This window comes from Pavona decussata, unplaced genomic scaffold (genome assembly GCF_977016875.1).
Source record: "Pavona decussata unplaced genomic scaffold, jaPavDecu1.1 SCAFFOLD_361, whole genome shotgun sequence".
Lineage (NCBI taxonomy): Eukaryota > Metazoa > Cnidaria > Anthozoa > Scleractinia > Agariciidae > Pavona > Pavona decussata.
In genome coordinates, this window is record NW_028145740.1 from 439,865 (window position 1) to 465,000 (window position 25,136).

General features: G+C 40.2%; 1 protein-coding gene across 2 annotated transcripts in view; it reads left to right on the plus strand.

The window, feature by feature from the left end:
* The window catches only part of LOC146452963 (uncharacterized), a 75,564-nt gene that overhangs the window by 24,764 nt on the left and 25,664 nt on the right, over positions 1 to 25,136 (plus strand). Inside the window, exons 22-36 of one of the 2 annotated variants that reach the window (XM_085097186.1) lie at positions 377 to 639; positions 1,346 to 1,478; positions 2,486 to 2,716; positions 9,380 to 9,608; positions 10,191 to 10,567; positions 11,990 to 12,236; positions 13,615 to 13,985; positions 14,508 to 14,834; positions 17,147 to 17,251; positions 18,310 to 18,945; positions 20,068 to 20,183; positions 20,779 to 20,840; positions 21,662 to 21,804; positions 23,101 to 23,397; positions 24,938 to 25,136. The exon at positions 24,938 to 25,136 is cut by the window's right edge and continues 98 nt beyond it. In XM_085097186.1, the coding sequence (XP_084953312.1) occupies positions 377 to 639; positions 1,346 to 1,478; positions 2,486 to 2,716; positions 9,380 to 9,608; positions 10,191 to 10,567; positions 11,990 to 12,236; positions 13,615 to 13,985; positions 14,508 to 14,834; positions 17,147 to 17,251; positions 18,310 to 18,945; positions 20,068 to 20,183; positions 20,779 to 20,840; positions 21,662 to 21,804; positions 23,101 to 23,397; positions 24,938 to 25,136 (3,736 nt within the window). The remainder of the gene's footprint in view (positions 1 to 376; positions 640 to 1,345; positions 1,479 to 2,485; positions 2,717 to 9,379; positions 9,609 to 10,190; positions 10,568 to 11,989; positions 12,237 to 13,614; positions 13,986 to 14,507; positions 14,835 to 17,146; positions 17,252 to 18,309; positions 18,946 to 20,067; positions 20,184 to 20,778; positions 20,841 to 21,661; positions 21,805 to 23,100; positions 23,398 to 24,937) is intronic. The other variant, XM_085097187.1, reaches the window with a different exon arrangement.

Sequence of the window (25,136 nt, forward strand, 5' to 3'; positions counted from 1 at the left end):
ACCTCACGTGATTCACAAGTTCAGGGACCCGTTCCATTTGACTAGCAAAAATTCCGAAATCTTGAACCGGTTTTTTTTTGTTGAATGGAAAGCGCCCCTATTTTCATATAGACTTAAGTCAATGATCCTTTAGGTCATTGAAAATTCAGCCTATAAATGAGGTTTCAAAGAAACCTAGAAACCAAGAAAACAACCGTTAATCGGATTGTTTGGTGGGAATCCAAGACTTTGTCGAGTTGGGACGGGCTTTTGGGAGGGGGTTGGTTATTACTTCGCTTTCTCTGTACTGTGATACCCACGTTCTTTCATCCCGTCTTCCAAGTCCCTTAGTGTCAGATGTCGGTCCTCATTTGTTGTATGCTTTTGTGATTCCAAGGTCACTATATTTATTTCGAGGCCTTAAATTCATCACGTGGCTATGGCTACACCGCAAGATTTACCGTGCCCTTAAATCTCAGCTCGTCCTACTCCTGTGTTAAATTTCATTATTACATGTCGGGGCTGCACGTGGGAAGGCTAAATGTTTACGTGACGAATCACAATCGAAAGGAGAAGTTACTGTGGAGGCTTTTTGGACACCAAAATGGCACGTGGGTAGAGGCCTTGGTTCCTGTTGACGAGTCGTCTCTGCAGTATCAGGTAAATACGACTTTTTATCATCCGATCTTACTAAGGACATGTTGAAAACGTAACATATCATCCGCACGGTTATCTTTAATTTTAATAATTATATAATCTTGTAGGTAGTTGTGGTATATAGCACGACTTCTATGTAAACCATTGCAAAGTAATGAAACTTCGTGGATAAATAAAGGCAAACTACCTACCTACCTACCTACCTACCTACCTACCTACTTACTTGCCTACCTACCTACTTACCTACCTAACTACCTACCTACCTGCCTACCTACCTACCCACCTACCTACCTGCCTACCTACCTATCCACCTACCTACCTACCTACCTACCTACCTACCAACCAACCTGCCTACCTACCTACCTACCTACCTACCTACCTACTTACCTACCTGCCTACCTACCTACCTACCTACCTACCTACCTACCTACCTGCCTACCTACCTACCTACTTACCTACCTACCTACCTACCTACCTACCTACCTACTTACCTACTTACCTACCTACCTTCCTACCTACCTACCTACTTACCTACTTACCTACCTACCTACCTACCTACCTACCTACCTACCTACCTACCTACCTATCTACCTACCTGTAATTACTCCTTTAACAGTTTATTTAGACTGCAAATCCCAGCTAGCTTCAGTAACTGCTATGGGCCTAAATAAAGATAAGTTAAATTTATCCAATTCTTGTGGTTATATAGGTTATTTTTGAAGCCAAAAAAGCATCAGGTTACCTTGGAGATATCGCTATTGACCAGATTACGTTTACCCGGGAAAAGTGCAGTTTGTTTCCCTCTTCTGCCTCACCTGACGCTCCTTCAAGTGATGGAATAGGTAAGCAAAACGTCATGGAACAATTTACTTACTGTTTCATCCTTTCTTAAATTTATCACGTTTACAGGTATATTACGAACTTACAAACTGACCGGCTCCTAATTGGCTTGATAGCTCAGTTGCTTGAGCACTGCACCGATATCGCAGCGGTCACGAGTTCGAATCCCGTGTAACTTGATATTTTTTTCCAGGCTTTCTTTTCGCAACTGCTTAAGTTGCATACCTTACCACGGAAGTCTCTCATTTTCTTTTAGTTTTTTCCACTTTAGGCACCACTTCCATATCAAAATTTTGTAGAGAGCATAAGTGATTGCTTACGTGAGAGCCTTGGTTTTAATAATAAGACCTGAGGCCGTGCAGATTTTAGTCTTAAGCTCCATTTACACAAACAAAACATGTTTAATTAAACTAGGTTTAACAAAATGAAAATTGGCAACAGAAAGCTGAACCACAATTGGCTTTGACGGAGGATTCAAGAAAACTTTAACTTATGCTTTCATTTGGGCTAAATCTGTAGTCGACAAAAAATCCGAAAGCAGCTTTTATGAAGGAAACAATTTTAAACTGCGTTTAACTAAACAGCTTTTACAGTCAACCCAGGTCACGTGTGAACGATATTTTTGAAATTTGAACGGAGTTTTGAAATTTACATGTCAGTTTTGAAAATCGCCAGCGAGATTTCAGAGTTCCCGTATAAATTTCCCAAGCTTATTGACGGTATAAAGCTATGAATTTTTCTTTACATTGCAAAATTGAATATTTCAAGAATAACAATTGTTTCCCAAGTATTTTGAATCTTTTTTTCAGTTAATGCGTCTTTTTCGGAACCATTTCCAGAGAAATGTCCAACATTCTATTCACACGTCGGACATTACAAAGAGAAATTCGAATGTTCATTTCATTCTTGGAAATACTGTTCACGCGTGACCTGGGTTGACTGTAAACTTGTTTAATCCTTGGTGTGAATGAGGCATTGCCTTCATTCCATCTCCTTCTTTAATCAACAGTTATCAGTTCTTCGATTGTGCGAATGAACAGCGTCCATCACCAACACTTAAGTAAGATGCTGTTGGAGGAAGGGTATAACTCATCTTTGTGGCTTCCTTGCTACCGCGCTTTGAATCATGGCTGGGATGTCTCCACGTTTCATCGTCACTGTGACAACAAAAGCCCAACCCTGACCATTGTCAGAAAGGATAACTATGTGTTTGGTGGATTTACAGAACGAACTTGGGGAGGTGATCATGAGTTTCAGTTTTAACATGAACTTAAAGGGGAAGTTTCATTGGGTTTTTGATATCTTTTTTTTTCAAACTCATTAATAATTCATCAAGAGAAAACAAAGAAAATCACTACCGTGACCGTGGTTTGGATATGTGATCCTAATTTATACCATAAAATTTTGCCAACTTTAGCCTTGAATTTCTCCAAGAATTATTGATCACTTGAGAAGCCATATGGTCGTCCTCTGCAAAACGATGAAATATAAGATTTTATGGAGAACGTGACCACACGACGGTGAATTTTTTATTCTCTTTCTAAACTTAAACACCGTTCCTACCAGTTCAGTTCCTGGATAGTTCGGCCACGTTGTTCAAGTTCTACGGGTTGTTAAGCGTGAATTCAAACTTTCAAGTGACGTAAGCGTTGCTGTTGTCGTTGCTTTTAAAATTCCCTATTCTTTCTCTCGGAGAGCACGGAGGGTGTGTTAAGTATTGTTTAAAACACGAGCAGGAGTGTTTTATCAGGATTAATTTAAAACCACGAGGTGCAGTTGAGTGGTTTTAGACCCGATAAAACACGTGCTGCGAGTTTTTTGAACGGCTTCAAAAACATTCCTGGAAAAGCGCGCGTCAGTGGAGTTCATAACAATTATGCTTTTGTGCCATGTTGGAAATTAGCATACAAGAAAAACACTGCATACTAATGAGGAGTGTTTTATCAGCTGATAAAACAACGCATTCAAATAAGGAGGAGGTTTATCGATATAAAGTCAATGCACGTGATGTATTATCGACCATTTGATGGGTCAATGGCTTATGAATTATTAATGAGTTTTTGAATGAGCGCATTAGCCTCCCACCCTTGTATCCCAGGGGTCAATGCCCGCAGCTAATGCCATATACCGTTTGAGTCTAGTTTGTGGTTGGCTCTTGTCCTTGCTCCAAGGATTTTTCAGGATTCTCTGGTTTTCCTGGCTTCTCAAAAATCAGCATTCAGTTTCCAAATTTTAATCGGTAAAGAAAGAATGAGTTGATAAAGAACAACGGTGATGACGTAACTCTGTGAATTCCTATGCAGTTTTTATTGCATTTTTTAGCGATTAAAGAGGGGGTTCGCTCGATTGGCCATCCTAGAACGATTAAAAAAATCCTTTTTAAAGTACTGTGCCGTCTATTTTCGGTATTACTTTCAAAGGATAAAAGACGCTTTGGAAGCAAACATTTCTCGCTGTTTCGCTGGCAACGTGCGAAATCTTACACATGCACGCGTAAATGCATTCCATGCATAAGTGCTTGTTTGGGCTATCGTACTTTTGACCGTCGATTTTCAGTTGTGGTTGAGATCGGTGAGGGTAAAAGGGGAATGAGTTTGCGGAATGGTATGTGGCATGGCGTGCGGAATGGCATAATTATGCGAAATACGATTTACGCGGGGAATAAATTAACTGAAGAGTGCATCCTGTTTTCGCGCCAATTTTACAAGAGCAGCAGCTTTTTTGATGCTGCGGACTCTTGCTAAATATTAACAACAATTCGAGGATTTGATCATCTGATTGTTGATTTGGAAGAAGTGAGGGTAAAGAAAGCGATGAAAACTGTTAATAGTTTTCGCATTCAAGGAACTATGAGTAAATCCGTAGTAAATTAAATTTCATGTTCACTTTACTCCATGCGACTTCGGTTGACAAAAATAACGTGACAGCGTGAAGTCTTCTCCGGACAAAGATTGATCCTTTACCGAGGGCAAATAATACTGAAACATTTTTTTCTTTTTTTTTTAAACCGTCGGTAAAAGATCAATTCTCATACCCTGTATGCTCGATGATTCATTTATCATGAGCAACAATTTGACCAAAATGCATTTGTGATAAGAATAGTTTCACAACCTTTCACACAACCAGTGTCGATAATTAGACACCATACCTGTCATCTGCTTTTTTGCTCTAGGGCTTTTTCGCTTTTAAATCTCATTTTAAGTTGGGACGTCTGGCACTGAAAGACCTTAATTAAAGACGGATATGTTTAGTTCGATAACGCGTAACTGAACTATAGCTACCTGAATCACCGTATTGAATAGCTAGGTAGCTAGCTCAGCAGCTCAACAGTGACTTGCGTACTCGTCCCTCGACGAAAATGTAAGGTGAGAAAAAGTGAGAAAAAGTAGAACATATTTTTCCCATGAGTTGTACAAATTGTAACCGTCAAAGAGTCTGATAAAATGACTGAGTTTAAATTTAAAATTTCTCACATAATAGTTTTGGCCTTGGACTGATGTTATTTCTCCAGTCTGGTGTTGCTTTTTGTCTAGGCTACTCGCTGCCACGTTCTATTTGTCTGACTAGAAATTTAATTTATTCTTAGTTCCTTGAATGCGAAACTTCATCGATTTCTTCACTCTCACTTCCTAACCAGCGATCAGACATGTTCTATCCCAGGCGTATATTTTCTAATCCTCGATCTGCTGTTTGGTTGTTTAACAGTACGCAACATCGAAAAATCGATGCTCTTATAAAATTGGCGCGAAAACAGGATGCGCTCTTCAGTTAATTTATTCCCCGCGTAAATCGTATTTCGCATAATTATGCCATTCCGCACACCATGCCACATACCATTCCGCAAACTCTTTCCGCCTTTTACCCTCACCGGATTGAGATCGGAAAGAGTCAGAAGAGCTATTAATTGAGAACAGTGACTTCCAGAGAAAAACATTTCGCAGCTTTTATATAGACACACTAGGTGGTTATTCCGTTTTCTGTAAAGAATTGAGAGCTGTACCTACAGATTAAATGTTTTTTTTTTTTAACGTTTATTACTACACATTCTTAGGTGTCCCTGGCTGAGAAAGTGGTCCAGATGTTGGAAGTAGGGGTCAACCGAATTTGATGAAACTTGCTGCAGAAGTTGGCCTTGGTGAGATATTCCAAACGCCATTTGGGTTTTGTTTTCCGACCTTTGGTTTAAAAGTTTCAGGGGGGTCCCATTTCGGGCCTCTGAATCAGTGAAAATCCTGTTTTTGAGGGGGTATGTTTGTACTAGTATAAAAATAAACACATTAAACATACTGAATATTTTTCTGCATAGTGTTTTTCTACTATAAATACCCTTTCAGGTCGTATGTAAAGATTCAGCATCAAGGCATCTGACTGTGTGGGGCCTGGTACTAGTTTTGGCCAAATTTTAAAGAGAAAATTACCACCAAAAATTGCCAAAGTTTAGCAGTTGAAAATTTTTAACTGCCAACTTAGCTAAAACGGATTCTTCTGTCAGCAGTTACTCCCATGTAAGTACAACCAAAATCAACTGTAAAAAAATTGGCTTGCTAAATTTAAGGGGCTTTGGCAAAGCATTTTAGAGTCACACCCTCACAAAATTCACATATTACCAAAAGCAACAATTTAACAATCATGGTAGCTTTATTTATATTTTAACATTTCAGTTTTCTTTGTTAATGCTTACTTTACTTACAAAGTCTGTGATAAGCAATAACTGTGTGGTTAAAAACTACCTGGGACCCTTAAATTGCCTTATAACTGGAAAATAGTATTCACAAAATCAACGTTTGTTCTACCTGAACGGGAATGTTCGTACAAAGTAACTAATTGGAACTCAAATAACTAAATAGGCGGCATGATAGTTATACTGACTTTTCTTTTAAGCATAACCTTGCTTGCTTACCTTTATATCACTTTATATTAGCCATGTGTTCAGTGGTAAGGCTCCTTGGCTTCGAGAGAAAAGTCTCCAAGGTACTTTTTTCTGTCAAGAAATAGCCATATTCCTGATAATTGACAGCACCTTACAGCCAATTCATGATGCCTGATGAACAGTTCTTGTTGTATTTGTTGACAGACAAGTCCGCAGTCTAATATATGTACGGAGAATGCTTTCTCAAGCCACTGAGTTGTTAAGGCAGCTCTTTTCTTTATCGAAGATTTCGACATTCAGCTCGTGATTGTGTGTAAGTAATATTATGCACATTTTGTGTAAAAAGGCAGAGATATTCTCTTTGTCGGTACCTGCGTCCTTATAGCCATAGCCGATATATCTACGCCCACATTTTATATTGCTGCTATACAGTAAACGAAATTTCACTGTTTGTTCCGCCATCTTGGATGTAGGCAAAGAAGGACTGGGTCGGTAGTGGTTCCCAGTCTTCCTGTCAACTGCTTATTTGTTTACAAGCACCTGTCGATGTCGAAAACAATAAATCTTGTGGGAAGGAAAGGAAAGGAATGGCGTTTTGTTCTTTCGGGGGGCCGAGGGAAGACAATCTATGTGGTGCTATAGAATGAGCAAAACAAGAAAGTTCCATGGTACCATTGCTTAGCTGTAATGCGGATATGAGCTCGTGGCTCAAGGATAAATGCAAAGGTTCAGGGGCTTCAGGGAGCAGGGGACGTCCTGCTGACAAGGGTTCGGGAAGTAGCGGTAAGAAATGCAAGATAATTTGTTGTACCCTCGTATATTTAACCCTTCATATATTCATATATAAGAAATGTCAGTATGACATTTCTTAATATTCTTTTAATATATGTCCGATTGGACAACTTTCTGCAGTTGGCATGCAGTCACGCGTCATTCGCGTGACCAAATGGTTACAATCACAAGTAGTCTGGGAAGGATGTTTTAGGCCTCTTTTTTGAGGTGGTTTCTCGTTAATACGTGGTGGCACACATTATCGCCGATGACGTCACCGCCTATTGTCTTGCTCACTCATAATAGGATGACCTCATATTTTAATTTAGTATTACCAACAGGTTATGAACTGGTTTGACAGGTTTATCAAAGATGTCATGCTCTATTTTTAACTTATGGCAGTCATGGTTGGTATCACCGGTTTGACAGGTTATTAAAAATTTTTTTGGATACATGACATCATATAGTACATACATAAATACTTTATTGTACATAAAGAAATGAGGGGAAAAGGAGCGAAGATACAAAAGAGGAGGAGGGGGAGGAAGACAAGAGTGAGCAAGACAATATATGAATATATGAAGGGATAAATATTCGAGGGTACAACAAATTATCTTGCATTTCTTACCGCCACTTCCCGAACCCTTGTCAGCAGGACGTCCCCTGCTCCCTGAAGCCCCTGAACCTTTGTATTTATCCTTGAGCCACGAGCTCATATCCGCATTACAGCTAAGCAATGGTACTATGGAACTTTTTTGTTTTGCTCATTCTATAGCACCACATAGATTGTCTTCCCCCGGCCCTGCGAAAGAACAAAACGCCATTCCTTTCCTTTCCTTCCCACAAAATTTATTGTTTCCGACATTGACAGGTGCATGTAAACAAAGAAGCAGTTGATAAGAAGACTGGGAACCACTACCGACCCAGTCCTTCTTTGCTTACATCCAAGATGGCGGAACAAACAGCGAAATTTCATTTACTATACTGCAGCAATATAAAATGTGGACGTAGAAATATCGGCTATGGCTATAAGGACGCAGGTACCGACAAAGAGAATATCTCTGCCTTTTTACACAAAATATGCATAATATTACTTACACACAATCACGAGCTGAATATCGAAATCTTCGATAAAGAAAAGAGCTGCCTTAACAACTCAGTGGCGTGAGAAATCATTCTCCGTACATATATCAGACTGTGGACTTGTCTGTCAACAAATACAACAAGAACTGTTCATCGGGCATTATGAATTGGCCGTAAGGTGCTGTCAATTATCAGGAATATGGCTATTTCTTGACATAAAAAAGTACCTTGGAGACATTTCTCTCGAAGCCAAGGAGCCTTACCACTGTAAACATGGCTAATATAAAGTGATATGAAGGTAAGCAAGCAAGGTTATGCTTAAAAGAAAAGTCAGTATAACTATCATGCCGCCTATTTAGTTATTTGAGTTCCAATTAGTTACTTTGTACGAATATTCCCGTTCAAGTAGAACAAACGTTGATTTTGTGAGTACTATTTTTCAGTTCTAAGGCAATTTAAGGGTCCCAGGTAGTTTTTAATCACACAGTTATTGCTAATCACAGACTTTGTTAGTAAAGTAAGCATTAACAAAGCAAACTGAAATGTTAAAATATAAATAAAGCTACCATGATTGTTAAATTGTTGCTTTTGGTAATATGTAAATTTTGTGAGGGTGTGACTCTAAAATGCTTTGCTAAAGCCCCTTAAATTTAGCAAGCCAATTTTTTCACAGTCGATTTTGGTTGTACTTACATGGGAGTAACTGCTGACAGAAGAATCCGTTTTAGCTAAGTTGGCAGTTAAAAATTTTCAACTGCTAAACTTTGGCAATTTTTGGTGGTAATTTTCTCTTTAAAATTTGGCCAAAACTAGTACCAGGCCCCACACAGTCAGATGCCTTGATGTTGAATCTTTACGTACGACCTGAAAGGGTATTTATAGTAGAAAAACACTATGCAGAAAAATATTCAGTATGTTTAATGTGTTTATTTTTATACTAGTACAAACAAACCCCCTCAAAAACAGGATTTTCACTGATTCAGAGGCCCGAAATGGGACCCCCCCCTGAAACTTTTAAACCAAAGGTCGGAAAACAAAACCCAAATGGCGTTTGGAATATCTCACCAAGGCCAACTTCTGCAGCAAGTTTCATCAAATTCTGTTGACCCCTATTTCCAACATCTGGACCACTTTCTCAGTCAGGGACACTTAAATGCCCTTCCTGTTGTTATCTTTTAGATGTGTCCTTCGAGTTGTCTTTTGATCGTAATAACAGCAACGATTACGTCAAATCTCACTTGCCGTCGTCCATCACAAATTTTACAGCGTCATCGTGGATAAAAAGTTCCGATACAAGAGCCACAACTCTTTTTACAGTTGGGAATAATTATCAAATGGTACAGCTTCTCGTTAGTCACACTGAAGTAAAATTTTGTTACTGGATCAATCGTATCCCGCGATTATGCAGGTATTTCAGCTTTAGATACTTATTTAAAATAAGCGTTAACTCTACCTAAAGCTACGAAGAAACTTTCGATTCCTGCCGAAAAAAAATATGTTAGCTAAGCGATACCTGGGGCAATCGTTTTCCATATAAGGTCAAACTACGGTATATGAGCTGATAACCGGGATTGAGTGAACCAATCAGAACGCTGGAAATGCATTATCCGAGGCTGAGAATTTAATAACTATCAATATTTCTCAGTTGTTTTTAATAAAACAATTATTCCACTTGCGCTTGTTGGATATGGGATGATTATAGCCTATAGCCGCCAACTCAGCGCTATGCGCCTCTTTGGCTATCTTTTATCTATCTTTTATCTCACATCTAGATCGCGCTTGTGGAATAATCGTTAATTATAAAGTGACTTTATATTGCTTAATATCAGGGTCAGTGCATTGGAAACATGCGTGCATGGCCCCGACGGTACCGGCAATGCACAGCACATCTGACTGAGCCTAGCTGTTTAATACCATTGTTTTTAATATAATGTGTAATCACATTGTCATTCATTACAACAATTTGATGTTGCATCGATTGTGTTTGAAGTGAAATAGCCACCCAGAACCAAAACCTCAAGAATGGGTTTTGGCATCACGTGGCAATCACATGGGAAGGGATCCTCTTAAACAAGTGGGAGCTGCACATAGATGGAGTGAGTCATGGCCAAAACGGCAATCCAGTGTCGCGAGAAGTTATCTCTGGAGGAGATATACTAATAGGCAAGAATCCCTTTCAAGCTGGTATAGCAGTAGAATCATACGTGGGACAGATCACATCGTTTAACATTTGGAATTATAAGTGGAGTTCATCAGCGATTGCCTCGTTGGCTGAAAACTGTGAGACACAACCAGGAAATGTATTCCAGTGGCACAGTGCCAAAGATAACTTACACGGAGAGGTCAAGCTATTGCAACCATTATCTTGTATGTAGAGTTCCTATATCTGTGTTTACATAGAGTTTTGTCACTGCTGGGCCCAGTTGTTCAAAGCCCTATTAAGCTAAGCCTGGATTAACGAGAATTTGATTCGAGTTTAATTACTAAACAATAAAGATTTTTCAAAAAGATTTGTCCCTCAGTTTTGACCTTGACTTTTCTTCACCATTGACTTAAAATTAGATTTTAAAAACATTTTTAACGAGCTAGCTGAAAACCTAGGTTAATCTTTAATCGTGGATTAACGTTAATCGGCTTTCGAACAACCGGGCCCTGATATAAAGTGTAGACTACGTTACACTTTCTTCACCATAAAAAACATACAGGCATGCGACATGTGCAAAAAGGCGCTAACGCTCTCGAATTTACCTTATCCCAGGGTGTAGCACAGGCTAATTTCCAATGATTCCACATAATATAATTCGTGTAATATACCACGGTCAAGCGACACTCACATGCTGGGAAAAGGTAATGGCTTAACTCCTTCATTACCTTCCCTTTACGATAATCGCGACTCCGCCGTCCACGGCTTATTTTGATCACCCGCCAGTCGGAAGGGAACGCCATAAAAAAGTAGTCACAAACTGATAAAAAAAAATTTTGTCTAGTGGCAACGGTGCAGTATGTATCACTCTAAATAAAGCTACTCAGCGTAAAATTGGTTATAATGAAAGTTACGGAGATACTTAATAAAGTACCATATGAAGGCTCTGTCCAGAGATTCAACCGCTCACCCTAGGAGGGGGAAAGACGCTCCTCTTTCGGGGGAGTCTCCTTGAATTAGCCTCCCTCGCAGACGCTCTTTTGGCTTGTCACACAATCTTTCGTCCCCAACGATAAGTCGTCTCGTCGGGGAGGAAAAATTGCGTAACGAGCAAAAAGAGACGGTCTGGGAGGGAGGCTCAGCCGAGATCTACTGAGATATTTTAAAGACTTTGGCCCAGTTCAAACTTCGAAATTCACTTGTGCCAAACCTACTGCAAATTAACCAAAACAATAGCTTTAGCTCATTTACATTAGGTTCGGCACAACCACATCCATGCCCATTACTGTCACAAAGATATGGACCGTTATTATCCATTGAATGCCCAAAGTAAAAGCTAACAAGTAAAAATGTCTCGTCGTTTTATGTAACTTTCTTCACAGTTCCTCTCATTTTAGAAAATTCTTTCAAATTGCCCTCGACTAAAGGTCTGTAAAATTTTGGACATTTTTTAGCAATACTCCTAGTTTACAAACTTAATCGAATATACCTTTTAGTAAATTTTCATCGTTCCACAAACACCATTTAAATGACGTGAAAAAGTTAAAACCTTGCACTCCTAAGCCGTCCAGTGATGTGAACACCTCAGGCCTTATTGTTTGATATTGAGTAATATCAATACAATATCATTTTTCTCTGTCTTTAAGGTAAACCGCGGTCGAGCTTTGATTTGCATTTCTGGCGCCGTGATCCTAATGATACCGTTCAAGTCAATCTGCAGTCGTCCCTTACAGAGTTTACGGTGTCGCTTTGGATGAAGAGTACAAGTGCAACTGCTAACGCAACACTTTTCTCTCTCGGGGACGGTGGAACACACGCCGAATTTATAGCAAAACCGTCTGGAGTCTGCACCTTCTGCATGTTTTCTGATGTCATCAGCGGGCCTCCATGCGCGTAAGTCTGGCAGCATCAGTTGCACCATTCGTTACACACACTGGGAATCCAAAAGATCCATTTCAGCCGCAAAGAGCTAATCTAGCCCTAGTGGCCTATGGGCTTATTCAATCCTTTGTAGGGTCACATTGGTCACATTTGGGGCAAAATAGTGCTATCAAAGATAATTTCAGTCCACTGGAAGACTTATTTTATCGCTTGCATGCCAGACCTTAAAATTGGAACTGTTTTGATCCTGAGTAAGGAGAGTCAAGTTTACGCTCAAAGACCATTCCAGCCTCCTTGGTCGGGCAACCTCTTTCCCAGGGTCTCTCATCTTCCCATCTCCTGGGAACGAGGTTGTCGGTGGGAGACTTAGTCCTTAAGCGCATTTCAACTCTTGAGATTTGGCTATTTTGACCTAATTCAGGCGAGCTAAATCAGCCCTCAAAATGGCACTTTAGTTTACTCACTGAATCTGCCCCAATTTTGGGCCTAAAACAGATCTTTTGCCGGAATGGCCCCTTTGCAGTCAACGGTCACACGGTACAAAATTCACCGTGCTAGAGAGCAAACCGTACACCGGGACATCCAAAACAAAGAAAGTTGAAGTTTGACTTGATGAAGTCGCTTTGTTTTGGATGTCCCAATGCGCAACTTGCTCTCCAGTTTGGTGGATTCTGTACAATGTGACCGTTAGCTGCAAAGGGCCCATTTACAGTGCATCGAAGTGATAGCAACCCTTAGATATTAGCTTAAGAGTTGAACCTTGAATCTGCTGGAGTAGTTCCAAAAGTGTATATGACAGAAATTATTACTATTTTACTTGTTTGGTCAAATCTTCGTGTTGCTCTAGTATAAAAATCGAAATAAGTTTTCCCTATCAATTTTTCTTCCTCGGGTGCAAATAAACGAGATTCAGAAATTTCGCTGCCGATTGGGATAGGATGGGAGTCAAGAAAAAGCTGGGCTCTTATGTCACAACAGGATCACTAGTTTCACGATTTCTCTATTCCTCAGTTGTTTTTCGTGAGCAGAGGAAGAAAACTATGTGGCCGAAATTATGACTGGGAATGTTGAATACTCACAACATAACAACTGAGGAATAGAGAAACCGCGAACGTCGCGATCCTGTATTGACGCCACAGCTATACTATCCCCAGTCTCTCATCTTCCGTGGTAATGAATGCCACCAGATGTGAAATTTTACCTTTTTATACACCTCAAACGCGGCTAGAAATATGTGATAACGAATTTTTTTTATCTATTTTCACATTTTCTTACGAGAGCAACGTGAAGATTTGATGAAGCAAATAAAAGCAATTCAGCCATTCGAGATCTTAGTGGAGGCCTAGGTTAGAAGTCATATTTAACACCTTGTTTTGTAATCTGTTTAAAGTGGCATACGTCCTCTGACTTTGAATGTTCTCGATGGCTTTTGGCATCACGTGACGGTCAGGTGGAGGAATAGCACCAATGAGTGGCAGCTTCACAGGGATGGGATCTACCAGGGCAAATATATTAACTCCGGCTGGAGAAACGCTGCTATTCCACAAGGACAACTGTACATTGGTCGCAGACATGGATTGGACGGTGAAAACGTTTTTACAGGGCGTATTACGTCATTCAACATGTGGGATGACTTTTTACCCGATTCCGTCGTTACCTTGTTGGCTCAAAACTGCAGAAAGGAACGAGGAAACCTGTTCCAGTGGGTTAACCTAAAGGATAAAGTTAGAGGGGAGGTGAAGGTTGTGGAACCATCTTCTTGTACGTATCGTGGCTTTTTATTTGTTTTAATTTGATATCTAGACTATTTTCGCTCTTAAATTTCCCGGGCGCGGCCATCTTGGATTTCATGACGTCATTGCGGGAAATTTAAAAGCGAAAAAAGTCGACAATCATATCTAATTTTAAGCACACTTGAATGTTATTTCTACTTCTTAAACTAAAATTTACAATTTAGACACTATTTCCAGAGGTTCCCGTTAACCTACAAAGAAGAAATTACTTTTGTATTTTTTTGTTTTTTTACATTATCGTATTATCTACGCTGGTAAAGTTCTACATGTTAATAACACAAGCGTTTAATGAGAAAATCTAATTCACTGGAAACTCGCAAGTGTTATATACGCGTGTAAGCTACGACTGTACATTGCTAGAGTAAGTTCTTACTGATAGACATAGCCGGTAGACACTCGAAATTCTTCTTCTCAACGTCAAGAAGCTGTTGTTCCAACCCTGCCTGCCTACCTACGTATCGATCTCAAATCAATTTTTTCTGTTTTGCAGGTTCCTCTGAAAGCTATAAAACAGACAGCAAAGCATTTATTTTTTCCTTGAAGTACACGTCACAAGGTTCTCTTTTTAAAAAGAAAGTCAGCAAATTTTCCTCCTCTAGCGCTATATTCAGTTCTCAGTCGACCGGCCCAACTTTTGGAGAGGCTCCGTTTGATTTCCAGATAGGCATTAATGGTACAATGAAGGATGGCTCCAGTCACCATATCGTATCGTACACAAATGACAGCAATTTTAAAGATCCCAACTTTGGCACTGTCCTGGCCGGAGCGTCAAATTTCACCGTCAGCGATGTTGAAGTCTTATACAGAGGAGATGGAGGTACTTTTTGAAAAGACGATATCTGAGGGCATACTTACATAAGGTCAACCTGCTTTACTAATAATGCACAGTTGCTGTCTACAGCCGACCGGATCATCGGGGGGGGGGGGGGGGGGGAGTTTTGGTGGAGGTTGTACGACTCGGATCTCTTTTCCGGTTCCATTTTCAGACCTGGCCTCTAAAAACTCTTATCAACGGTGACTTTGATTCAACGCCGACGGAAACATTTCTTTTAAAAGTGCATTCACCTGTTGCTTCTTTTTAACTACTTCGCAGTTATCTCAGAATGCACATGAACGCCAAACGTTATAGTGAACTTGCAATATCACTGTTTCAGTCGCTCATTAAATGTTATATTTTAGTCTAATTGTGATGCTCTTGTTGCTCGTTGCCGTGGGTGCACTCCTATGCATTTTGTTCATAATATAATATCGGCTGAGGCAGGTCCTTAGTTATCTATGTTCTCCTTGAGTGCAAAAAGTATAATTATAAAATAGCCAGGGTCAAGCAAGGACTGTGATTGGTCAAACTGAGTTCTTTATAACTCCACAATGCACGAAGCATACGTATCGTGCGTGCATTATAATTGTACATATGCACGGAGCACACGTCAGATTTTTTGCCTGTGAAAATCTGCGAAATTCAGCGACAGACCGCCATTATGGTCGAGCAATTTCCCTCGTTTGACTGCAGTTTCGAGTTTCTCAATGATATTGTAAACACTAACCGATGGTTATCGAGCTCTGAGGTTGTATCTGTCCAAGTTGAATCCAAAGTGCGAAGCTCTCTTTTAGCTCCCTCGACGCGACTGAACCGAAGCAAACGGCGCCGTGCAAACCGTCTGGTACGAAAATCGCCCGCTCCCAGCTCGGTGTTAACACTCTGGGCACTATGATGAAAGAGATCAGCGAAAAGGCAGTGCTGTCCACCGTCTACACAAATCATTGTGTTCGAGCAACAGCGATAACCTTGTGGTCAGAAGAGGGCTTGGCAGATCGGCACATATGCCACATTTCGGGCCACAGAAACCCGAACAGTCGCCAACATTACAATTTCCGGCCATCGTCAACTCAGCTCAGAAAGTGCAGTGATGTTCTGTCATCTGCTCTAACAGGATCCATTCAGACAGCACAGATGAAGCAAATGCCTTCCCAACAATTCCAGTCCGTTTCTTCTCGACAACCAAGAGAAATGTCATCCGCAGTTGTAGAATCACACCGATCAACATCCTCCAACACCGCGGTGATTCTCATGGCATGTTCAATTCGTGCACTATAAATTCGGTCCAAATAAACTTGAATCTCCCTTAATCCACAAATGAGTGAAGTATTTGAACTTTTGAAGAGAATCCTTAGCTTGTTGTTTAGCTTTTTCGAGAACTTTTCGCTTCAACTGATTCGTGAACGATACAAAACGTTTTTCATTGGTTTTCTGTCAAATTTTGAACCAATGACATTGCGTCTGACGTGTAAGGAGAAAGTTGATATGAAAGAAATGTGATGGTATATTTCCAGCCTGGTGTATGAATGAGAATGATGATTATTCCAGAAAGTGACGCAGGCATACTCGGAAAAAAAAAATCCGAGTGCTCCTATCAGGAGTCGAACCTAAGACCTTCCGATTACTAGTTCGGATGCTCTACCACTGAGCTACAGGAGACTCGTGGGAGCTAAGGCCATTAAACTAGGTTCAATGGGACAAACATCCTGCATACTGCTAGGATTTGAATGTCGAACGTGTGGTATATGAAAGAAATGTGATGGTATATTTCCAGCCTGGTGAATGAACGGCTCGTGCCTCTCTGCACTTCTCTCGTGTTCTTAAAAATTCCCGCGTGCTTATATAACTCAACAATGCACTCGGCGCGTTTTTTATTTCTTTAGTATAAATTTTATATACTCTTCCATTCTCGCCCAGTCTTGGACCAGCTGGACCAGAGGAACGTGGGCTCTTAGTGCCCCTGGAGCATCTTTAACTTTCTTTTGATTTTTTAAAAGAGAAAATAAGGGAGAGGGAAGCGTGCCCCAGATTTCACGCCCGGTGTCCTAACCGCTTGATTTCCTGGGTTCAAGTTCCGTTCTAGCCGCTAACTGTGGTTGTTTCTTAGTAACCCTGAGTTCAACTCCTTGGTCGCTCTTGTAATATAGTGATCTTCCTCCTGCCAGCTGGGATTTTTAACCTGTATTGTTATTTTGGGCAATTGGTTTCCCATTATTCGAGTGGAGTTACATAGCTTGGTGTAGCTAACTGCACAATAAACAATGCATTTACATTTTTACATTTAGTATTATATTTCTTTGTCGTTTTTGTAGCTTCTCTGTGTCCTCATCCATGTCCGTACAATTACTACTGTGACGAAATAAGTGGAGGTTGCCGCTGTAAACGCGAAGACGATTCACCTCGTCTGTGCGAGCTTTGTAAGTTGTTTATGTTATTTCTTCTTAGTTCAGTACTGATAAGAAAAAGCAATGTTGCTGTTTGTTAAGGACGGTGGCTCCTTTTGCCACTGCGCATACGTTCTGCGCATCTCCTGATGGTCGAGTTTGTTAAGAACGGTGCCTTCTAAAACAAAGCTATATAGCTACGCGGGAAAAGCAGATCTTAGCAAGGGTTGTTTGAATCAATAATTAAAATTAGGGATAAACACGTAGTTGCGGGGATAAGATTCAATTTGAAGAAAACTGCCATACAGTGTTACGTATTTTCACTGCTTTTCCGAATTGTCGTTGCTTGATATCTCTGAAAAATGCGTGGTTACCCTCAATTTCTGCTTTTCCCGCATAGTGATAAACAGTGTAATAACACGTTTGCATTACGGCGTAAGAGTCATTAACCTTTTGTGATTTTCTAGGGACGATATGATACTTCACTACGTTTGATTTCCCTCAATTGGTGAGAGTTGATTGTATTTTCGGTCACCAACTATTCTTAAATTTTGGACAAACCTCCAAAATGACGAAATCTTCTTGTTGTGAAGTTTTCAAAATTCCCCACCCTAAAAACTGCAGGGAGTCTGGTGCGAGTGAGGGACCGTGGCGCTGCCCAGTTCTGATTATGAGTGGTGGTTATGGTCGCTTAAAACGAGTTGGACACGCTAGGCAACCAATCAAAATCTGAGTAGCACTGAGTCTTCAGTCTGGCTCTTTTGCATTCACTTCTCAGACGTCGATTCGCGGGAGCCCACTTATGGCGCCTCGAAACTTTTTTTTCTCAGGCTCAGAAATGTTTAGATGTTTGTATAAGTTGTTTACATACGGAGGACCAAAGAACTCTATGGGCTTCTTTTCAAAGGTGTCTATGCGTTCCGGGTCGAATTGAAATTTGGAAGTGGTGGTATTTTATGGAGGGAGGACAACTGGAGAACTCGGAGAAAAACCACTTAGTTATCTTGAACATACCACGTGTTCTAGGTTCTCTCCGAGGAGAGAGGAGGGCAGTGGAGTTACCTGGGATGTATTTCTTTGTTTCATTTCAGACCAATTCTACAACGACTGCTCGCACTTCTGGCCTCTAGAATCAGCAGGGAATATCGAAGACGTGATAACAAATACTTGGGGTGTAGCGAGTGGCGGTGTGCATACTGCTGCTGGACTGCAAACAGATGGAGTCAGCGGTAAAATACAAATCCTGGACCGGGAAGGAACATCGTGCGCTACAAAATTGAAAAAATGTTCTAACCATGGTTTCACCATCGCGTTACGGTTTAAGTATTTTAACCGTGCAGATGGTCAAAAACAAGTGTTTTTCACATCTTTTGGCAAATTCGTAATCTACCAAGAACGCAACGATTCCTTGAATTTTCGTGTAGAGCGCTCCACGTTGTTTTGTGAGAAGGTGATAGAAATCCCTGAACGGATATGGTCGTACCTTGTTTTTACGTATAAGTCGACGACGCCGAAGACACTAACGGCGTACAGGAATGGAAAGCAACTGAACGAATTCCTTAGGAATTATGAGTGCAACAGCGCAGGCCAGCCTGAGTTTTTGTCGTCTTTTGTTTCGTTGGGTGCTGGACTAGGCAAGTTCGCAAAAGCTTCCTTTGATGACGTAGCCATCTGGAATCACGTATTATCTGATCAAAGGATTGGCGAGTTATCCAAAGCCAACACAGGTGAGTTCAGAGGCCCCCATTTCTGAGTTGCCTAAAGACTCTTCTTCAAAACGAGGTCTCTCACAGAGCTTAGCTTTTACGTTATGCTCTAATTCATACCAACAGAAACGCTCTGTCTAAATGAATACAATACAATTCAAAGTTTGATCTAAAACTGCGTTCGATAAGGTCTTGAAAGAGCTAAATACTTACATGTAAGCAACTTGGTCTGGTAAATAATCATAATAAGTGCTGATTTCTCGATCACATGGCCTTTCCTGCGCCTTACGACGATTTCCAAGTTTCGTGCTTATGCGCGGCTAGTTCATTGTTAGGTTGGCCACGTCGGATTATTAAATCAGTTTTGGTTTTTCAAAATTTATTAGAAAACTGCTTTTCTTGAACCCTGTGTTCTTGATTTGCTTTGACTATAGTCTAACGCTCGAAACTTCAGCTCTCAACTCTCTTCACGGTGGCTTAATCAATTTATCAACCCAGCTGATAAAAACAAATATTTGTTACTTTCCACTCCCCGCAGTACCACAGTTTCTTTACAAACTACCCCCTCCCCCCCCCCCACCCTTATCTATTTCAAAAAGTTTCCTTTTGAAAATGTAGTTGGTGACCAATGAGATGACATACCAAATTGTTCATTCTAGAAAACCTCACATAATTTGGTGGCTAATAACGTTCCTTAGATGTCCATTTAGGGCCGGGTAACAATTCTAGAGTGCCTTTTTCGCCCTCCTAGTAACTAGACATAATTTCACTTTCCCGGCTGTTTATACTTTCTCCTTTTTTCAATTGATTTTTTTTTTTTTTTTTGTATAAGAACGTTTAGGCAGGAATCGACCCTAATCTTAAGAACATGGTAAGATTGTTTCAGGCTCAAAACATGAAAACAGCTCGGCTAGTTATCGGTCATTGTTTACTGGGGTCATGTTACATACGGGACTTCTAGCTCAAACTAAAAGAGTATATTCGGTATGTAATGGTAATGCGTTATATATACCGCACATATCACAGTCTCATAATATTTATCTAATATCTGATTGTGCATCTCCTTCTGAAAAATTCCAGAGATTTTTCTGGTTTTCACGTTTTCTCATTCAAGTGTATTTGAATCTCTTCTTCTCGTTTCAGACTTGTACCCCTTTAAAGTTCATTTATTTGTGCGAATAAACCAGAGCTGGCATGACGATCTGTATCGCCCAGGAACGCCGAGGCACCATGCGATAACAAATGACATTAGAACAAACGTAAGTTTTGGCTTGAAGTCGACAGATTATTCCGTAACATGCGTTCAAAGATATAACAGGGAGTTTAGGAAGCTAGGAGCTTCTAAAACTAGGGAGTTTTAGGGAGTTTTAGCAACGCGACGGCAACGGCAACGAGAACGTCGAAAAAGCAATAGGCTTAATAACCAAAACAACAACTCTGCACATGCATTACACTTTTTGGTACATTTCTTTGCCGTCACTGCACGACTAGGACGTGAAATTTCCTGATGGCATGTTTTATGGAGGACGTAAACACGCGACGAAGAATTTTTCTTTCTCTTTCTAAACTCGGGTGCGGTCTCCAAGAATTCATCTACAGAAAATTTCACCTACATTTGACATTTAAAGCAAGTTGGAATAATTGCGACGACGACGACACGAATTCAGTTTGATAGTGACATTCTCGCTGCCGTCGTCTTCATCTGGTGCTTTAGTTGATGATGTACGGTTGTTGTCTAGCCTTGATTAAAATTGTTGTCCTTAGATCTTAAAAGTTTCTAACAGCCTGAAATTATCAGCAAACTGATTGAATCTGTTTGGTTTCTTTTTGTTTTGTTTGTTTTCTTCTTTTAAGGTGACAAGGTTTTATTCGAATTACCCTGAAGTGGAGGTTGCTGTCGTCGTTAATGAATATAGGTACGTGATAATCACGTTAGACAAGCAGACATTTTCTTTCTTCATTAACGGGATACCCAGCTATTTCTATACTTCGTTCATTCGCAAATTCAGTTATCAATTACTAGTACATTACCATTATTTTACGTAAGGTTTAAAAACGAGCAGGAGTGGTTTATCGATAAAACACGTCCTGCGACTTTTTTGAACGGCTTCAAAAACATTCCTGGAAAAGCGTGTGTCAATAGAGTTCATAACAATTATGCTTTCGTGACACTGGAAATTAGCATACGAGAAAAACACCGCATACTAATAAGGAGGAGGTTTATCGATATAAAGTCACTGCACGTGATGTATTATCGACCGTTTGATAGGTCAATGGGCTTATAAATTCTTAATGAGTTTTTGAATGAAAAAGAAAATAATGTTTTATCAGGTTTAAGGTCATAAATCGAAGTTATCCATTTTCTTCCTACTGTTATTCTTTCCCGGCTTTTCTCAAACACCCACACATTCCCGTTCTTTACTCTTACTACCAAATACGTCAATTTTCATTCCTCTTTCCTTCATTAATTTGTGTATAGCTAACTATATTATTCCTTACGTCCATCTTGCCTTAACAATTTTGCATCAATCGTGCGTTCGTTTGTTCGTTGATTTGTTCGCTCGCTCTTTCGTTCGTTCGTTCGTTTGTCCAATCGCTCATCATTACGTTCGCTCGGCTCTTGTTATTATTAACCAGGAACTCAGTTTTTCTTTCTTTTTTCACTTATTTTTTCTTTCAATGATGCCCTCTCTGCTTGACTTTTCCCAATATATATAATTTATTTTCCCATTTTCAGGCCAGGAAGTATCAAAGCAAACTTCAGCATTGAGTACAACGTTCATAACTTTAGCCTGGTTGAAGAACTAAACAGGACAATGGCTGAAACTGGCCGGCTGTTTGATATGCCTCTGGAGCTCATCCAAATAACAACGGAAAACAGTAAGAAAAAGAGCAAGGGTTGCGCTGATACATTAAACCTAAAATATTTTGCACACGTTTAATTTCGGCTGTAAATTTTGGGCCACAAAATTGCTGTTACTTTGGCACAGTAACATATTTTTGGGCAGACTGTAAACGCTATTTGAAATATGCTGTAAAAGGATGACAAATGTGCTAGATTCCTTACTTCCCACTTTGTAACAAAGCAGTAGTACTTAACTCAGACGATACAGTCGTCTACACGATTATTCTCCACAAATATGTTCTTCGATATGCCGTCAACAAACCACTGAGAAATCTTCTCCCAAGACGCTTGTTCACAGGTTTGTCACAGTTAAAGTTTTTTTTTTTTATTGTCATGATCTAGAACTACAGTATTAGATTTCGGACGTCAACCGACGGAAAGATTGCTCTAGAGTATGTTATTGCGGGATACCCACAATAAAAGTATACTTGTGTATGTAAAATCTTCGCAGGCGCGCCAAACGCCTAGCGCACGTATACGTAATTTTGCCGTTGTAGAAAAGGTCGATTTTTTCAAGCATGATTATTTGCCGACTGGTTTTGGCCTTTTTACTGTGAACCTGAATTGATTCTGCTACACATTTAATAGTTCATTCGACTAGACTACGAACAGTTTTTTTTTTTGTTTTTGTTCTTTTGAAATTCCCGAAGGGAGATGCAAATCACCTTAGGCGTGGATTTATATTTCAGGTGTTCATGAGAGGCCCCAAAATATTTGGAATTCGCATACACAATTTTTTGGATTTAACGGTACATTAGTTTGGAAAATCTACTATCATGAGAATGATGTGTTTATTCAGTAACCAACACAGGCATACTCGGAAAAATAATGCGAGTGCTCCTATCAGGAGTTAAACCTAAGATAGGATAGGACTCCTGATAGGAGCACTCGGATTTTTTTTCCGAGTATGCCTGTGTCATTTACTGATTAATACATCATTCTCATTTATTCACCAGGCTTAAAATGTTCCACCACATTTATTCCATTGCGCATATGACACACATGACATTCCAGTCCTATCAGTATGCCCGATGTTTGTCCTATGAACCTAGTTTAATGGCCTTAGCTCCCACGAGTCTCCTGTAGCTCAGTGGTAGAGCATCCGAACTAGTAATCGGAAGGTCTAAGGATCGACTCCTGATAGGAGCACTCGGATTTTTTTTTTCGAGTATGCCTGTGTCACTTACTGAGTAACACATCATTCTCATTTATTCACCAAGCTTAAAATATTCCATCACATTTATTCCATCTACTATTATGTTCTGTTATAGTTCCATCCGAGGTACCGCCAAACTTGCGCGCGACACGTGTATCGGATACAAGTATTGACATCGCATGGCAAGATCCCAAACTTTCTTTCAGAACATGGAATTTATTCCAGGGATATCAACTATTCATCAGACCCGCAGGGAGCTCAGAAAGGAACATCACCACGATTAACGCGCACATAAACTTCGCCAGTTTAAATGGCTTGAAGTCGTTGATGACGTACAGCATATCGGTGGCTGCTTACACTTTTGCGGGAGTGGGAAAAGAAAGTGAGATTCTTGCTGTCACTACGACTCTTGGTAAGTCTGTGTTGCGCATGCGCTGCACTCTTGCCAACCGACCAAGTTTTTCATTACCTTATTATAGGAAGTTAACGCTTGTTAATTTCCTGTATCAGTTAATTTCAGTTAAAATTAATTCGAGTTCCATAGATGCGCGTAAATATTTAGAAGTCGCGATGTGCTCAACTTTGTTTAACGAACTTGAACTCATACACGTACAAGCTGCCAAAATAGTTTATCGATTGGAATAATGGTATACTTGGACAGAAGCCGTTGTAATTAAAAAGTGACAAGTAAAAGTGAATCTCCCTGCTCTTACCGAACTAACCATTCAGGCTTCTTGTGAACATATATCAGTGTACTATATCTCAAATTTTAAAGCCACTAATTTCGTTCATCAGCTATGTCACGACCACTTCCCAAAGTTTTCCTTTCTTACCCCGGTCGAGATTTATCGTATAATTCCGAACATAAGTTCTGGGCTTATGATTCGTAGAACTTTTGAAGAACTTATTTTCTTGGAGGTTTTGTTAATTTTAACAGAAGCTCATTTTAAGGTCGGTTCCTCCTTTTGCTACTGTTCATACGTTCTGCGCATCTCAATATGATCCGGGAGAGTCGGGGTTTGTTAAGGATGTTAGCAGTGCTAGCCTCCCTCGTAGTCGTTTTTAGGGGACTCGCATAGGTGGTTTGCATTGCCGCCACGTTGGTGGACAAAACAAAAGAAAATTTGCTCTCATAGTTTGCATAAAAATGGCAGTTAACTCCCAGAGTCAAAGATCTTATTTTTCCTGTCCACCAACATGGCCGCCATGACGTCACATACAAACCATCAATTGGGAAAGCAGGTAATACGAGTCCCTTAAAAACGATTGCTTGGGAGGCTATAACGGTGCCTACTTATATAAAATTATTTTTGCACGGTTTATGATTGTGCAGGGAAATCAGGTGTCAGCATACGTTACTGGAATCCAGAAAAGAAAACTGGGGATAACCGCGGACTTTTGAAAGATAATTGAGTTTCACTTTGGCAAAAAATACCATACATTGTCATGTTTTTTAATTAAAGCTTTCTAGAATTATTGTTGCGTTATTATCTCTGAAAAATTCTTTCTTACCCAAATTGTCTTTTTGGATTCCAGATGCCCTTGCTAAGATCCCTTTCCCTCGCGGTCATGAACTGCACAACTAAATACTTGTGTATTAGGAGGCACCGTTCTTAAGTACATTAAATTAATTAATTAATTAATTAATAAAAACAAATGGCTGCATTAAAGTGTCGCAGTATTTACCAATGTAGTGCTGATTGGCGACGCTATAAATCAGTGAAATAAATATACAAACATAATAAAACATTCGTTAAAAATCCCAACTGGTGGGAGGCAAACCAGCTGGCTATTTACAAAGCGTGGCTTTGGATTTGAAAACGGGGCTACCGTGAAACAAATCCTAGTGGTCAGAGCGGGACTTGAACCCGGGACCTGCGGAAGTCCGGCGCGCTAACCACTAGGCCACGCCACCTCACACCGATTATTGTTTGTTCTACCTTTCAACCCAGATGCAGCTCCCGTGAATGTGTCTATCGTGACGATAACAAGCTCCTGTGTCAAACTCGCGTGGGCTGCCGTTCCACCAGAGCAGATTGGTGGGGTGTTTCTAGGCTATAAAGTTACATATGCTATGGAAGGACAACTGTCATCGACACCCAACGAATTTGTGACGAACAACTTGACACATGGAGCTGAGATCTGCAGTCT